The sequence below is a fragment of the Neltuma alba genome, unplaced genomic scaffold, assembly GCF_004799145.2.
Source record: "Neltuma alba isolate B1F8T4 unplaced genomic scaffold, ASM479914v2 tig00011304_pilon, whole genome shotgun sequence".
NCBI lineage: Eukaryota > Viridiplantae > Streptophyta > Magnoliopsida > Fabales > Fabaceae > Neltuma > Neltuma alba.
The window spans coordinates 765,113-783,151 of NW_021636013.1; the positions used below are offsets into that span (position 1 = coordinate 765,113).

Consider the following 18,039-nt stretch of genomic DNA (forward strand, 5'->3'; position numbering starts at 1 on the left):
TTTTTCTGGGTAAATTTTTGAATAAGTAATATATTCAAAGACGGAATATCAGTTCACCGGGTGAGTTAGCGGCAACAATAATGGTGGTTATGTGAGGCTTGGGATGTTCAAGTGCATGATACAGACCTTCTTATATAGTATGGATTGGCCTTGCTGGCAATAACTTTCTCAGTATAAAATAATATTTTACGATAGACTTGCAAACGTAATTGACCTCAAGAAAGATTAACGAGCCAATATTTCTTCAACGATGCTTTTTTCATTTTATCCTTGTTTCAAGGGATATGATGATCTGGATCCTTTAAAGTTTTCCCTTCTTGAATTGATCACGTTTCACTTCATTTTCCGTTCTTCTCCTTTTTCGCGGTTTTATTTCATCTCTTAATTTTCAACAGCAATAGGAACTCATCATTGTTGTTAACAATATGTAAGTTGTCACAAAATACAGAATGAAAGGATGCTTTTAAAATAAAATGATGAAATAAAATTTATTTATGATCAATATAAAAATAAAAAAAATATCATGCTCATCTCCTTACATTAATATATATCAGTGATAGATCTAGTTGAGTTTGATTTTATATCAGATTCATGTGGCAATTTATATGTATGTTGTGTGAGAGTTATGTCATCCTCAATTAACGAGCGGTTCTGCAAGAGGACTTCATGGATCTATTGGGTTGGAAGGGTTGGCTATGGTCGATTTTATTGTATAAACGAGAAGGTTCAGAGCTCCGCTTTAATTTGGACGCAATCTTTATCACTATGTAGCACCACATCAGCCCCTTTTGACCGGAACTATCGGCATTTGCAAATATTATTAACAAAAGGACTAACGTCAATCACGAAGCAAACAATAAGGAGTGAATAAAAAGAAAAAAAAATATTATAGGGATCTAATTCAAAATCTAATGATCCTTAAAGGGTTGCCAAATTAGTTTTCGCAATTAAAAAGGAGGTAAAATTATAGAGACTTGCATATTAAAACTAAAAAAATTAGCCATATAAATTTGTCACATTGGGTGAGAGAATGGAGTATACAATTGTAACGTGAAAGTTGTTGGAAATAAATCGAGTATAATTATTTGATTCCACCAAAACTCACTTTCATTCTCATTTCTATAATACTCAGTCTCCATCTTATGAGAAATTTTTAACAAAGAAACCTAGCGGGGCTTCATCAGTGGAATCACTTTCAGACATGGTGTTTGTGTGATTTGGAATGTTAAGTATAAGCAGGAATAAATAATTAAAAAGGTTGGGTCGGTACAACAAATTGAACACGTAAATTATGAAAAAGATTTTTTAATTAAAATAATCATGAGAAAGTTGGTCAGAGAACGGAAAGAACAATATTATAAATTCAAAAAAAAAGCAAATTAAAGGAACTCATGATCATCTTTTCATAGACGTGTTGGAAGATTACCGAGTGTTTCACATCATTACAGTGATAAAACGTGCATAAATTAATTCTTTTGACTCATTAGGGCTGACCTAAGTCTGGTTTTTATAGGCTAAATTAAGGCCCTAAAAACTGAACTAACCATGATCTAGATGATGGTTTGAGGGTTAGTGGTTCAAATTGCAATCAACTAATAGTTAAACTGGTCATGATTTAAATAAAATAATTAAATTAAAATATATAAAATATTCAAATATGAATCTTAAAAGAAAAATGCTTTTTTAATCCAAAAAAAAAGAATGAAGTTTAAGTAAACACATATTAATTCAAAAGTAAATGGAATATCCATTTGTAAACCAACATAATCCTATAAAATAAAGTTATTGGAGGATAACTTGAACAAAATTTTATGTTATTAAATTCAAAATCATATCATTTCAAGTTTAATAAGTAGAAAAAAATAAAATAATATCCAACTCGGTCGATCCATGCAAAAACTTTTAACTAGACTAGCTAAGAGACTTATTCATTAGTTCAATAGTCAAACCAATCAAATTGGGTTGGTTTTGATTAGAGTCGATGACATGGGTTTAGCCTGCGGGCTCAACCCGTCATTAAAATGATGGATCGGGTTGAAGAAAATAGGAACTATTTTGATGCAGTTCTTTTCAGCTTGTACCCACCAACCTGCGACCAGCCACAGGCTAGCCCGCCAACCCGCGGGCTAACCCGCCAGCCGTTTTCTCTATTTTTTTTTTTTAAAAATTTTTCTTACAATTTTTATTTTAATTTTAATGACAAAAAGTTTTATCATTTTCACTTAATTTACATATAACTTTGTATTTTGTCATAGACTTTGATTTTAAATTTGATTTCTCATTTTTTTATTGTTTTACCATTTTTATACTCATAAAATAATTATTAACAATAAATTATATGTTTATATTTCAACGTTTGAGATTAATTTAATTATATAATTATATAAAAATATAAGAATAAGAAGAATTTAGTCTATAAAAATTTATATATTAATTAATTTTTTTTAATATATGTGTAAAAAATTTAAAAAAAAGAATAGAGGTTGGCGCCAACCCACCCTTTAGCAGGGCAGGCTGGCAAAATATGAGTCCGCAAGGAGGTAGTCCTTTTAGGACTGGTCTGCATGGTCTCAAGCCAGTAATTGGCAGGCTGGCCCGTTTCACCGCCTCTAATTTTAATACAATGGTCTAAATCTCGATCCCAACCTTAACAATTCTCACATCTATAAATAGGAAGCCTACGGTTCTAGCTCATTCTCCTGATTCTAGATGATCATTAATTTTCAACATGAGGATGGTATTGGCGTGTTGACTGGAGTAAAGTAGGCAGGAATTTCTATAACTTGGAGGAGGGGAATTTCTGCTATGGAACTTTTATTAGTGGCGGTACTTTTCAGATTCTCATAAATCTGTTTTTGTTCCTTTTCTTTCATGATTCACTTTTTTTCCCTGAAAAGCATATGTTAGCTCAATGAGAACATAGGAAAAACTGATTGGAGTTCCTAACTCGTGACAAGTAATACAGTGATGAGAAAAGATCATTATTCCCATAGAAATTTGTGTAAAAATCAAGGCCAAATAAAAGACTAAGTAAATTTAATTAAGTTGAGCCAAATGAACTTTTGATAGGAAGAGAGAATTTGGAAAACTAATTTTTGAAACTAGAAATTGCTGAAAATAATTGATTCTAAAACTCTAGGAATTAAAGGGACTTAGGATTATTTATCTCCCTTGTATATCATCATAACTTTTAATTGATCTCTTCTCATAGATATTTTTAATAAAAATATGTTTTGGTGTGAGATTCAAAAAGTACTTAAGTCAAGATCAAATGTTTAATTCTATTAATAACTCAATCTCTTGTTACAATTAATAAAATTCAATTTTAAGTTCTAATCCTAAAGTGACTATGTCATATTGGCTAGTATATCTTCATCTTACCAAAAAAACTATCCATTCAACATGCAAGTTTCAAGTGCTTACACAATTTTACCTAACTTCTACAGTTAACCTAATTCTTTCAAGCATCAATTAAGTAAACAAAACAACAAAGCGATAATCAAGCACTTAGAAGCATTAACCAAGGGATAAAATAAGCACGCACGTGTGCACATAAATATCATTAATCACAAAAAGATAGGAGTAATCAAGATTTAATTTATACAATGGTTCAAAATAATCCTAGAAAAAAGTGTTTAGCTACTCATGATCAATCACAAGTTACAAATACAGAAGAAGATCACAGTTATAGTAATCTCTTGCTTCAAACCCTTCAAGCAACCAAACCCTAACACACAAAGCTCCTAACAATGCCCATGAGTTCTAGAATGAGTGAAAAACAATGCTTCCCTTTAACTTATATAGCATATGGAGCCCTAGAGTGTGTGCTATCTTTTCCAGTTGGCTACAGCCAAAACATTTCTTGGCTACAGCCAATAACTCTTTGCTTTTTTTTGTTGGTTAAGGCTAAGGGCTTTTGTTGGCTGAGACCAATAGCTCTATTTTGGGTCTCTTCTTTACTTAATTTTTTTATTGTGCCATAGCTTCCTAAGCATCTTTCTAACTCTATGGGGAATAATATTTTCTTCAAATGGTTGTATTAGCAAGCTCTAACCACCCAAAAATGCAAGACAAACTATGAAAGTGAAAGTTGATAAACGGGGGGTAAAATATTCACAATTAACAAAAAAAATCCACATCATTAGCCCAAGGACATCAACTATACATATTTTCCTATCATAAGTACTTCTAAATATGCATCAATTCACCGACAAGTAGAATGACTAAAGGAAAATGTTCTAAAATAACATGAATTTCACAAGATTAACAAAATCCATTAGTGAATATTTGGACCTCGAATTCATTAAAATGAAGCACCATCTACCAGATATCTAATTTTTTTTATTTGTGGTCAAAAAGTGCCTAATAAGGTGAAAAGAAAGTTTTATCAAATTGCTCTAAGACCAACATTATATGGTATAGTGAATGCTATGCTTTAGAGGTACAACATGTAACACCCCGAATTTTATGATTTAAGATGAGTAGAAAAGAGAAAAATTTATTAAAATTATTTATTTGCCAAATAAAGGGGGAAAATTATGGAATAATGATTTTTAGGGTTTAGAGACATTTTGGAAAAGGTATTTCCCAAAAATGGCTTAAATAATTTTAATAGATAATTTTAAGAGAAAAATGGTTTATTTTCTCTGAAAATTATGGGAAAAAAAAATACTTAGAGGTTTCTAATTAACTAGAAAATTTTAGGGAAATTATCTTATGATGTAGAGAATTTATTTGAGGCATAAAATCCTTAAAATGGGTTAAGGATTAATTTCTGGATTTAAGGGCTATTTTCTTCCACAATTCAAGAAAAATAGGTAGGAGATTATTTTGACCCGAACTTTTTATGGACATTATTTCATGGGTCAAAGAAGCTAATGGATAAGGAAAATCCATATAAAACATGGTGGAATAATTTCTGTGTTTATTCTCTAAGTTCAGAAAAACATAGAAAGGATGAAAGTGAAAACAAAAGTTTGTTGAAGGGTGTAATGGTCATTTCTGCTCTCCCCATTTCATTAACCTGGCGGCAGCTTCTTCCTTTCTTCATTCTATATCGATCAAGCAGAGAAAGAAGAGAGAAAGTGAGAGGAAGACGGAGGAGAGAGTGAGTGGCCGGCGAAGTGATCGGAGACCCTAACCATACATGCAAACCGATTGATCGGTCAAGGTGAGCTTCCTAATCATTCTTCCACTCTTCTTTACTGGGTTTGCTCCGTGGTTATGGCGTGCTTGGGGAGAGAGAGACAGAAGGGTAGTGAGAGAAAGTGATGGAAAGGATAGGAGGTTCGGTGAGTTTAGGTGCTATGGCAAGACTGAAGTGTATGAAGTTAGTTTTTAAGCTTGCATGTCTTCCTTCTTGCTGTTGCCGTTGGATCCTGAAGTTGCATGTGTATGCTATGTTTCGAAGCTTTGTGCGTGCGTGTCGGGTTCAGTTATAGGAAGGTAAGAAATGAGAGGTATAAGCGTGAAGTGGTTTGCATGTGTGACTGGTTGCATGCGCTGCTTTGCTCTGTTTTGTTCGTCGAAAACAGGGGAAGATTAGCTCTTTGATTCAAAGCTTCGGGATTTTGAGATTGAACTATAAGATTTTGATTGTTCAAGTGCATTTACAGTTACTCTGTTTTTGTTGCTTGAAACAGGGACTTTGTTGCTGGCCTTATGGGTCACTCGGGTTCCATGGGATGATTGGAAAATATATATAAATGTACACATGCATATGTTTGTCGCGGCTATAGGAATTTTGGAGCTGAATTGTCTAACCTCCTTAAAAGAAAATGGGACGGACAAACATTGAAATAAGGATTAAATGCAGGTTTGATGTATAGAATTTTAAAGAGAAGGATGTTTCTTATATATATAGATATATGCATGTGCCGTGGGGCGCTTGGCATTTGAACCTGAATTGTTAGTTTAATTACACGGTGAGAGTTGATTACAGTTGGTCCTATACATAGGTGAGATATTGGGTTTAGGATAAATTAATTGGAAGTATGTTAATCTGGAAAAAAATTCCAGATTTGTTAAGTTGTGTGTGTCTACGGGTATAGGTGCTTGGGATCTGAAAATAATTGAAGAAAGGCTGCAACCGTGGAGCATTGTTATCATAAGTGTTATATATATATATATATATATTTATAGGCTAGGTGGTGGCCGAATATAAAGGGAAGAACCTGAAACTTATATATATGGGTGAAATGGATTGAGGCCGAGGGAGATTAAAGAAGAATGGAGGTATGGGTTCATAGAAGTGACATGTAAAAAAAAATGGAAGAAAAGTGAGTTAATTAGATAAGGAGTTATTGTTTGGTTTTGAATAAATATGAGCAAATGAAATGTTTAGAAGCTTATGGGAGAGAGAAAATGAGAAATCAAGAGAGGATGACAAGCTTGAATTATTGATGTCACATTGGTTTTGGTGTTCGAATTACAAAGAGATTAAGAATGGAATTAGAAGGAGAATAAAGGGATTAAAAATATGGTTTATAATCAGTTATGGTTTTAAGTTATTTAAATAGAGATTTCATATTGTTGATTTGAGGTTGTTACATTGAAAGGTGTACGTAAAAGATTTATCTTGAGGTTCAATTGATGAATTTAAATGAATTTAATAGAGCATTACGTAAAAGAACTTGAGGTGAATAAGGATAAGTATATATGTGTGTATCTTTACTTTTTCCATGTTACCATCCACTTAATAGTGGAACTGAATTTGGAATTGGGGACACGGAGTTACCCTTAAATGCAATAATTAAAGATAATATATTTGACCAAGATGACCAGTTACTAAGTAAAGTAACTGTATGGGTTGAGACAAGGAAGGAAGCATTCCAAAGAGAATAGTTGAATAAGAAAAACAATCCAGGATGATCAACTGCTACGTAAGGGTAGAGATTAAAGAAGATTTGGGATTTAAAGAGTTATTTAATTTATGAGATACAGTTGGATCAAGTACTGATCTACCCTTACTAATATGATAGGTTTTCATATCTGCTCAAGCCACCAAGAAATAGAAAGAAAGGAGAACAGTAAGGTTTGATTTGGAGGGATGCGGACCAGGTAGTAGTTCTTTCCTCCCTTACACTTGTGTATGATTGCTGCATGTCTGTTTGTGCCATATTGCTATTCAAAAAGCATGAGAACATGTAATTCTTAATTCCTTGCATGGATTATTTAGCCGTGATCACGTGTAGCTGATAGACATGGGGCAGTGATTGCCAATTATTTGCGCATTATTTATTCAGCTTGTCTATCTGTCATTGCGCATAAATGCTTAATTGCATTAGCTTGCAAGGTTATGTTCCATATGGCTTGTTTTGCATGTTTTATGTGATCTGCACATTTGTTTGATGGAAATTACTACTACGGGGATTCTTCGGAATCTCACCCCCCAATTCATGATGAACAGCGAAGGCTAGTAACTCGAAGGATAAGGAGGATGTTTAAGAAGAAGGTGAGCTGATTGAAGAGTAGAGATACTTGTTATAATTCTGTAAATTGTATAGCAAATGTTTGGACAAGTAACTTGACTTGCTATATGTAAATATTATTTTGTATCCCGCATAATGAGGAGAGCACTGCCGGGTGCAAGCATGTACTATTAACCAAGATGGTTACTATATTTCCAACATAATAGAGATTGCACAGAATGAAATCATTTTAGGTGATAATAGATTAAGTTGAAAGCAGGGTTGATATTGGATCACTCATCTGTTATCTGAAGGTTTGAAACATTTGATCAACGGATTCCAATGTTAAAAAAAAAAAAAATTCCCTGTTTTTTTCCAGGATGGAAACCTGGTGTTAGTGATTCACAGGCGTTAAAATGATCTATTAATATATATAAAAGTGAGGTGTTACACAACATGAGCATAAATTGGGGGTAGTCGAGATGAGGATATTGAGGTGGACGTATAGTCATATAAGAAAAGATAAGATTTGTAATTAACATATATGCAAAAACATTGGAGTGACTTTTATTGAAGAGAAAAGGTAGAAAATTATTCGAGATGGTTTGGTCATGTTCAAAAAAGGCTGATGATGTGTCAATGAGAAGAGTTAATCAAACAACATCGAGTCTTGTAACAAGGGATAGATGATGGTCAAAGAGAACACTTAATAAAGTTATTAAATGATCTTTTGATCAACAACCTATTCAAAGATTTGGCTATTAATAGACCATAATGATATTATACCATCCATGTAGTTGACTCTACCTAATGGAATAACACTTTATTCTTGTTAGTGTTGTTGGACTTATTGTTATATATAGTTTGGCCCAAAGTGAAGGCCTAAGTTTGGAAGGGAAAAAATCGAAAGAAAAAGTGATCAAAGCATATAGGTTGGCCCAAAGCAAAGGAAGTTGCCGCATCAAATCATAATTTTTAGCAAAACGTTGAGTTTCAAATTTACAATAGATTAGGGTTAGATCAGAGGCTTTATTCGACGTTCTACAGATATGAGACACTTTGTTGACCTGGGAACAAAGAGAATGACTTGGAGTAGCGTCTTGAGAGCTATATACGGTGCTTGGGTTTGGGATTTTAAAGTTTTTGGAGCTTGGAATTGAAGGACTGAAAAGATTTGATCCTTTTCCTTGGCTTTTTCTATGCTTCCTTTCCCTTTTTACTACTATAGAATTATCACTATATATCGGTTAATTTTTTGTCATATTTGACAGTTGACAATCATTACTAATGGACACATCATATATTTTCGATCTGCATAGTATATATGATGCTTCCAAACCATCAAGCAAAGGTACCTTTACATGATGGTTTTACATTTTACATGACTGTTGTTTTGCAGTAATGGTCATGTAAATGTACTCTCACAATCTCTTGCATTAGTTGAAAAGTTTAGCATTTGAGAACCAAAACCTTATTTGAATAGTGCCAGGTCAATAGATATATCTTTATTCTATCAATAACCCATCCATTCAATAGATAAACTTTAGGTCTAGCATGATTTTGTCCAAGTTCTACAATTAATTTAATTTTCTCAAGTTTAAGTCAATTGAATGAATCAATCCAAGTGGTGACTACACACAAGGAAGCATTAAACTCATGGTTAAAAAATATATAATTATCAATAATACTAAAGAGGATTAAAACAAGTTTTAATCCATACAATAGATCAAAATAATCCTAAAACAACGTAACTAGCCAAGCATGTTCGGTAAAGAGCCATAACTACACACATATATTGCAACCATTATAATAACAAAGAAGAAGAAGAGAATTGAAAGGGAAAGATTGGAGCTCCAAATCTCTTCAAAACTCCAAGCCCTAGCAAAGATGTCATCCAAATTGGTCCCCAAGTTGAAGTATGGTCGAAAATCATGAATTTTTCCTTTTATATATCCTAATTTTTCAGTTTAAACACAAAACGCATAGTAGTGATGAGACAAGCACTACGACAGATTGGCTCATCTACTGTGGCGGACGGAACAAAGAGGGAGCATGTTAATAATGGGTAGGTGCTGCAGCGTGTTGGGCCATGATTCGCGGCGCCCTAGCCACGGGAGATAATACAATCACGGCCTTTTTCACTTGGTACTTCATTCTTCGCTTGCTTTGCTTCCATGATTTATATATGATCTTCCCAACAAAGCTAAGAGCCCCTTCTAAATCGAATCCTATATATATATATATATCCTTTTCCTACGCAACAAATCTTTCAAGAATTGCGCAATTAATCCCCAAGAGTTAGCTTAAATCAAACTTCATACTTTCAAATCATATTCTTTGATTAAATGGAGTAAGTATATGCACTGTTTGGCTAACACATATCACAAAAGAGTATGAAAATTAGCCACATTCGTGGGAATTTCAAGAGGTTCACAAAGATATTAGTTTTTCGGGAAGGATATATAAATATTTTCATTTACACACTTAGGATACATTATGGCGACATCAGCATTTATACCTTGCCATATGACCCTTTATGCTCTGCTTGGACGAGAAGAAAAGTTGAGAAGAAGAAAAATGAGAGAAGAGAAAATAGAGAGAAGGAAAAATTGGAGAGAAGTTGTGATCATCCCTCTTGCTTGGATGGATGAGAGAAAATAGAGAGGAAAGAAAATTAGCATATATTTAAATGACTAAAATATCCTTATCAAAATATATCATATTTACAATTAATTAAATTAAATATTACAATAAAAAAATTATACTAACATTAGCATCATCAAATAATTTAAAATCAAGTTATTTGGTTAGTATATATTTTCAGATTATTATATTTTAAAACCAAATTATTTAATAAAAATATTGTTTTAAGATGAAAAAAAAAGTGAATAACTTTTTAAATATAATAAAAGAAAATAAATATGGAGAGCAAGAGAGAGGAGGGATAGTCATGGAAGTCTTGTTTTTCTTCCCAAATCTCTCTATATATGGAGAGAAAATTTTGAGAGAAAATGAGGTATGAGACCCACCTTATTTTCTCCTCCACTTTTCCTTCCTCCCACATTTTCTCTCCTATCCAAGCAAAAGATAACTTATTTCCCCTCATGTTTTCTGCTCTAGTTTTCTCTCCTCCCTAATTTTCTCTCAATCCAAGCAAGGGCTTAAGGTCAAAATGTTTTCTCTCCCCATCTTAGAAACGATCAACATGTCACGTTTTATAGAAATGTGATTTTTGTTCCATTTTTTTAATGTATGTGTATATTTTTACATCCATGCAAACTCAATAGTGCAAAATGTCCATCATGAAAAATCTTATTGTTAAAATTGTACCTTAATCTAATATTGCAACTTGAGAATACTTAAGCGTAAACATATATCAACAATAACAACGAATATTCCACAATTCAATAATAAAATTTAAAAACTGGTGCGTGTGACGATAGAAGTTTATTTTTATTGAATAATGTTATTAACTTAGCAGCTTTTTTTTTTCCTTTGGCTTGAGCTATCCAGAATTGAATGTTGCTACTTTCTTCGGTTCTTAATACAAGAGTTAGATAACTAATTTGTAAATATTAAGCAAATTAATTAAGTTAGTTATTTATAATAAATACGTGTGATCTTTCTTAAAATATCATTGTTAATCACGTCATGTATATTAAAACAGGAAACTTTTCACATTTGTAATCATCAAGAGATAATATTATTTTTGTCATAAATATTATCCACAATATTTATGAATAAATATAGAAGACAAAATAAATTGAAGTATTATATTTAAGATTAAATTAAGTCTCAAACTAACTCTTATAGTTATAATGGATGTAGTGTTGTTTTTTCCATAAATATTACCCACGATAAAAATAACCTACTCAAGATTCCAAAAATATATTATTATTTATAACATCAGTGACCATTGTCAAGTTGAATGGTAAAAAAGTTAGCAACATTTAAGCAAGGTTTGAGTCGAATTTTTTAGATGGGAAAAAAAATCACATCATGAAAGTTCCCTCCAAATTAAGGTTAGCCTAATCACGGAATTTGGCACGCAAAGAAAAGCTAAAAGACAGGAACCAACGCAACGAATCGGAAGACAAATTATAAACAATAACCCAAACGTGGAAAGAGCAGCGCTTTAGGGTAAATGCAATTCCTTTCTTTGCTTCCCCACAGTAGAGAATTTATACTGTGAATTTTAAGTTTTTACTTTTATTTTTCATTTTTTTAATAGACATAGGATATAAAACAAAGAAGACTTCTTAACCTTACTTTGCACTCGTCATTTCTTATCATTTTAGGCTAATCAGATACCCTTTATGAGTTGTAAAATACAATGGACAAAGGAAGAAGAGATTCCATAAAGCTATTGAACTTCATTGATTAATATAACCCAAACATGAAAGAAAAGAACAAAGAAATAAACAAATAAAATACAGTCATTTAGAGATAATTGTATAGATCAGATGTCCACATTATCCAAACTAGTTATTTTGTGCCCTGGTTCTCTATCAATTTATTGATATTATTATTTTCCATGATCGATTGTTGCTATTATATAATAATTTATTGTGATGTGCATTTACACAAATTTCAAGATATATTGTTTACTAATTACTTGTATTGTCAATTTATAAGTTACTCTCAACATGTTTTTTGCAAACCAAGGAAAAAAAATTCAAAGCTTATTAATTCTGCCTTAAAATATAATAATTTTTCAACTTTATCCCTATTTAATATATTTATCTTTTAAGAAAATAACAATCTACCCAATAAAAAATAATGAAGTAAAAACATTATATTCATGACTAAAAGAGTACTTGTGAATCTTCAATTCCATATACTCCCTCTGGTCTTATACAAGAACAACAACTAAATAAATCATGTAGATAAAAATGTTAGTTAAAATTAGTTAAAAATAATAAGTGTATCATAATTGTAATTTATTTGTCAAAAATAACTTTATTTATGAAAAGAGTAGGTGGTAGAATGTTTGATAACTAATGTCAATAATTCTTGAAAATCTAAGAAACTCTACCACTTCGGTCTTGTTATAAGTTATTTGTCCGAAATTTTTTTTTATCTTAAATATAATTCATTTGTCAGGTATTTAATGATCGTTTTTCAACTTTGTTCTCATTTAATTCTCAAAAAGAAGAGAGAAATATGAGTGAGATATGAAAATAATTTGTAAATATAGAGAGAGAGAAAACTTTAACAAAAGATAAATTTAGAAAATTTTATCAATTTAATGCATTTCTTGTACTTTGAGAATGAGTTAAAAGTGACTTATTATAATAAATAATGATGTAAAGATATAGCAACTTTTGGATTCGGAAATAATTAACTTTCAAGAGTTGGTCGTTCTTTCTGAATATCTCACACGTTTGGTGCTTGTGCACAATATTTCCTACTTAAAATTGGGATCATTTGGCAATCTTAATTGTGAAGTTATATAAGAAATTGTCTTTGGGGATCTTTTGTCTCTCGGAACACTTCAAGAATTTTACATTCGAGCTCCACTCCGTCACTATATAAGAGATGTAACATAAAGAGACGAAATAGAGTCCTCATTCTCGCATATTCAGGTGAAGCAAAATGAGAGGCTCAACTATGTTTCATCTTATTCTTCCAATATTGCTGCTATGCAGCTTCCCACAGCTGCAGCAATCTGCCTCCGCCATTAAACAGGTAAGCATGCATAACTTGGTCCGTACTTAATATTCTTGTCGTCATCGTCGTCAACTACCTTAATAAATTTCATCTTGCAGTCGTACGTTGTGTACTTGGGATCACATTCTCATGGTCCAAAACCTTCCTCTGCTGACATGGACTTCGCCACAATTTCCCATTATGATTTGCTTACCTCCGTCTTAGGAAGGTGCATGCATGTTTCATGGACCTTTGTGACTAATTTACAAAGATACTCTTTCGTTTTCTCAATTTATTCTGTCTTTAAAGGATCCTATGTTTATTTGAATAGTTATCCGTTTGATTTGACAGCTATGAAAGGGCCAAAGAAGCCATCTTTTACTCATATAACCGACACATCAATGGCTTTGCTGCATTACTCGAAGAGGATGAGGCAGCAGAGATCAAGAGTGAGAGACTCGTACCCTTATATATATATATATATATATATCATAGATTTATGTAAATGATATATTAAATATTGATAGTCTAGATTGATATAAATTGGTTGGAAAATGCATGGACGCAGAAAATCCAAGAGTAGTGTCGGTTTTCTTGAGCCAATCGCACAAGCTGCATACCACCAGGTCATGGGGTTTTCTCGGACAAGAAAGAAATGGAAGAGTCAGAGCTGACTCAGCTTGGGTCAAAGGAAGGTTTGGTCAAAATGTGATTATTGGCAGTCTTGACACCGGTGACTGAAGCTATTAGAGTTTCCATAAATCTGTAAACATTTGCCACGAGATTAATGGATTTGATCCTCACACAATGAATTGTTTTCTTGGATATATAGGGGTTTGGCCTGAATCCCAAAGCTTCCGAGATGATGGGTACGGTCCCATTCCAAGGAAGTGGCGTGGAGGATCAAGATGCGAGCTTTATAGTCTGACTGGCCCACGTAACATAACCCTGTGCAACAGGTTTGATCAGTACTTGAGCTTTTAGTATTAGACATTATGATATGTACAAAGTCTAAACTGAACAAAAACGTTGAGATAACGGATGATTTGGTCTGCATGAGCATGAAATAGGAAGCTGATTGGAGCAAAAACATTTTATAAAGGCTACGTGGTAAAACACGGGAGCCTTGACCTCACAAGTGGTATCAGTGCCCGTGACATGGTTGGACATGGGACCCACACCCTCTCGACAGCAGGTGGCAACTTCGTCCGAAACGTCAGCGTTCTCAACAACGGAAATGGAACAGCCAAGGGAGGATCTCCCAGAGCTCGTCTCGCAGTGTACAAGATCTGCTGGGGTCGTCACAGTGCAGAGGACTGCACTGATGAAGATCTGATATCTGCTTTTGACCAAGCCATCGATGACGGCGTCGATATTCTCTCCGTTTCCGTTGGTGGGAGTACTGTGCCAAATGTGAATGACATGTTGACCAATGGAATCTCCATAGGATCCTTCCATGCGGTTTCCAGGGGAATCATCGTTGTCGCCTCTGCCGGTAACGAGGGACCAGAACTTCAGACCGTGGCAAATGTGGCACCGTGGATCTTCACTGTTGCTTCTGGCTCCATGGACAGGGAATTCAGCAACAATATTACTCTTGGTAATGGCCAGACCATTAAGGTTCGTATTGCTTCTCTTCTTTTGATAATTAGGATTAAACCCATTTCATGTCTTTTACTATTGAGTCCAGTCACATTAATCCTAGTCAACAGTCCATGTCAGCCTACTCAACACTGTTAACACCACATTAGCCTTATAGAAACCAACATTTTGGATAGCATAAGGATGAAAAACAACAGGGAAAAAAGATATATAGACTAAAACCAAAATTCATTTGAAGTATTAGGAACCTGGAATGGGTTGAACCGCTATAGTAATTACATATCGATTTTGTTGGTTTTCCCCTATCCAAACTGATCTGCCTGTGGGTGTAACCAGGGAACAAGTCTTGCCACAAACTCCACATCTCAGAGATTGATTCCTGTGGTCATTGCCGGCAATGTCAGGCTTCCTAATGCAACATTTCAAGATGCGTAAGAATGAATTAATGTTTCACATATTCATGATGTTGTCTCTTTGTATTAATCTGTCGTATGTTTCTCTCCTAAGTACGAATAATACTCCTGTATGTTGCAGTCAGCTTTGCAAAATCGGAACCCTTGATCCTCGCAAAGTAAGGGGTCGCATATTAGTATGCCAAAGAGGAAGGAGCCTGAGGCCTGTGGAGAAGGGTCAAGAAGCAAAGCGTGTAGGCGCATTGCAAATGATTTTACAAAATGATAAGCAATTGAACACACTTACAGCTGATCCTCAGGTTGTTGGAGCTTCCAATATTCCTCAAGGTGGAGGTCAGAGTGAGAGTAAAAATATAAGGAACTCGTATTTTGACAGAAACAAGTAATTATCATACATGTTTAACATTTGCCAAACCTTTTGGAATTGCTCTCAAAATATTTTCAAAACAAGTAATTATCATACACATATTGCAGGAGCCCAGTTGCATTCATGAATAATGCAAAAACATTTATACCAATAAGGCCGGCTCCAAGAGTTTCTGCATTCTCATCGAGGGGACCTAACTTGATTCTTCCCTCAATCCTCAAGGTTACCGATCTATTCTCACAGAGTCTTACTCCCTCGGTCATTAAATATATATTGTAATTCTCAACATTTTCTTCTTCTTATTCTTCTTCATAGCCCGATGTAACTGCACCAGGCCAGGGTATAATTGCTGCTTATTCATCTGCTGCAAGTCCCACAAACCTAGATTCAGATGAAGCTCGCTTTGACTATAATGTTCTGTCCGGAACTTCCCAGGCGTGTCCTCATGTTGCTGGCATTGTTGGTCTTCTCAAAACTCGCCATCCTAGTTGGAGTCCTGCCATGATCAAGTCAGCAATCATGACCACTGGTATGACATCTATCAGTCTGTTTTCATGTCCACAATATGATTTCTTTCTTTTTCTAATAATTGTCAAAAACTATGTTTTGTTATAGCAAGCATACTGGATAACACCAATAGACCACTTAAGGACGAACAAGATGGTCGAGTAGCAACTCCATTTCATTATGGCACAGGCTATGTCAAACCAAACATTGCAATGGACCCTGGACTTGTTTATGATCTCAAAACTTCTGATTACCTCAACTTGTTATGCTTTTCTGCTTACGAGGGAAGAATAATTGAATCCATTAATAATAACAAGCCATACAAATGCCCAAGGTCTTACAGACCAGAAGATTTCAACTACCCTTCAATCACATTGCCTTTTCTGGGTATGAAACTTACAAATTTAACCCGTATAGTCACAAATGTTGGGCCTCCAAGCACATATACTGTAAACGTGAAAGCCCCTAGAGGAGTTAAGGTTGTTGTTGTTCCATCAACTTTGACTTTTCAGAGGACAAACCAAAAGAAGAACTATATGGTTATTTTACAGGCATCAAGTTCAACTAAAACTTCAGAGCCTTCATTTGGAGAGTTGACTTGGACTGATGGCAAACGCAAAGTGAGCAGCCCAATAGTAATCCTTCAACAAGAGCAAATGGCGACGTAGACTTCAATAATGTTACCAATCCATATTGTGTTTGCAAAATAGTGTGAGGCAGTGTTAATTCTTACAATAAAGCGAGCTCAGATGTGTGTATATGTACTCATCTTTGTCATTTTACAATAAATTAAGCAACTTTCTCAACTTCTGATTTTATATTTTATATTTTTGCTAGCTCCTTGAGATCAGTCTTCAAAAATTTGTTGCTTCTCTAGAGAAAAGGGGTGCGGGCACAAGGATCACAGTTTTGCAGGAGATCTTACCAAACTTTGCGGCCCAAGAAAATCTAATTAGGCTTCGTGGGCTTAATAAATGCTTGTTCTAATTGATTTCTATGCCCATCCACCTTCAATTAGGAAGGTCTACCTTATAGGTTAGGGTAAGTAGGACCTGTTTGTTTAAGTTTAACGCAAAAACATGAATTTTTTTGGGCCAAACCCAAAAACATGATTTTGAGTACGTTATTATATGAGAGAATTGTTTGAAAAAAATATGTTTTCAGCTTATTTTGATAAATTAATCAAAATTAATTATCAAACTAATAAGTTGAAAACACATTTTCTTTCTATAATCCACGTGTTTGAATTAAAGTTCTCCCAATAATTTTTTTATGTAATCTTGCATCAAAATATCCTTTTTCTTAATTTTAACCAATCGGGCCCAACATTGTAAATGAGGTTGGGTTCAACTCAACACCAAAATAACAAGAAACTGCTGTTTGAATCCTTCAGCTCAAACAGGGGAGGCCACAAGCCCAAAACTACACAACGTTCAGCATTTTAGTTCCCTCAGATTTTACGTATAACATCTGTATGAATTTTCATGCAAGGGTTACTTAATTAATTTTAGTATATTAAAAAATTTAAATAGTTTACTTAATTTTGACAAATATGAAATGACCCTTCTAAAATACCCTCATATGACATTAAATTATATATCAGTATATAAGTTAGATAAATTGGTTTGAAAAAAAAGATAAATATATATAAAAAAATAAAATGGGTTAAGATGTTAGTAGGACCAAATCAACTTCCTATGTACATTTAAAATCGGAGGCGTATCACGTAGTTCCAGCCGTACTTAATAAAAGTGTTGTAATTTTAAGCTATATATTGAAATAAATAAGTAGCTTTAGATATTTTGACATAGAAAGAGGATAAGAAAAGAAAGGAATTGATTATCAGAAAAAGAAAATTAAAGGGAGGGAACCATAATGGGACTTGACTCATGAGTCACTAACTCACTTTGTATATGCTTCCCAGCAAGAATGACTTTTAATGGTTGAGACTAAAAGGGGAAAAGAGAAGAAACAACTTTAAGTCTATTACTACCTCCGGTCCTAATTATAGGAGCCAGTTGACTAATTTGAAGAGATTAAAAAAGTAAGTTGAGTTAGTTATTTGTCCTAAATAGGTGTTGCCTTTCCTAAA

At 33.7% G+C, this 18,039-nt stretch overlaps 1 protein-coding gene across 1 annotated transcript; it reads left to right on the top strand.

Moving 5' to 3' along the window:
• The first annotated feature begins 9,400 nt into the window (after positions 1-9,400).
• Positions 9,401-16,615, top strand: LOC114711668 (subtilisin-like protease Glyma18g48580). The gene is made up of 12 exons (XM_028896087.1): positions 9,401-9,474; positions 13,058-13,097; positions 13,178-13,287; positions 13,410-13,507; positions 13,627-13,791; positions 13,891-14,017; positions 14,129-14,678; positions 14,997-15,091; positions 15,195-15,455; positions 15,539-15,662; positions 15,756-15,969; positions 16,056-16,615. The coding sequence occupies exons 1-12, from the start codon at positions 9,401-9,403 to the stop codon at positions 16,613-16,615; spliced, it is 2,418 nt and encodes an 805-aa protein (XP_028751920.1).
• The last annotated feature ends 1,424 nt before the right edge of the window (positions 16,616-18,039 follow it).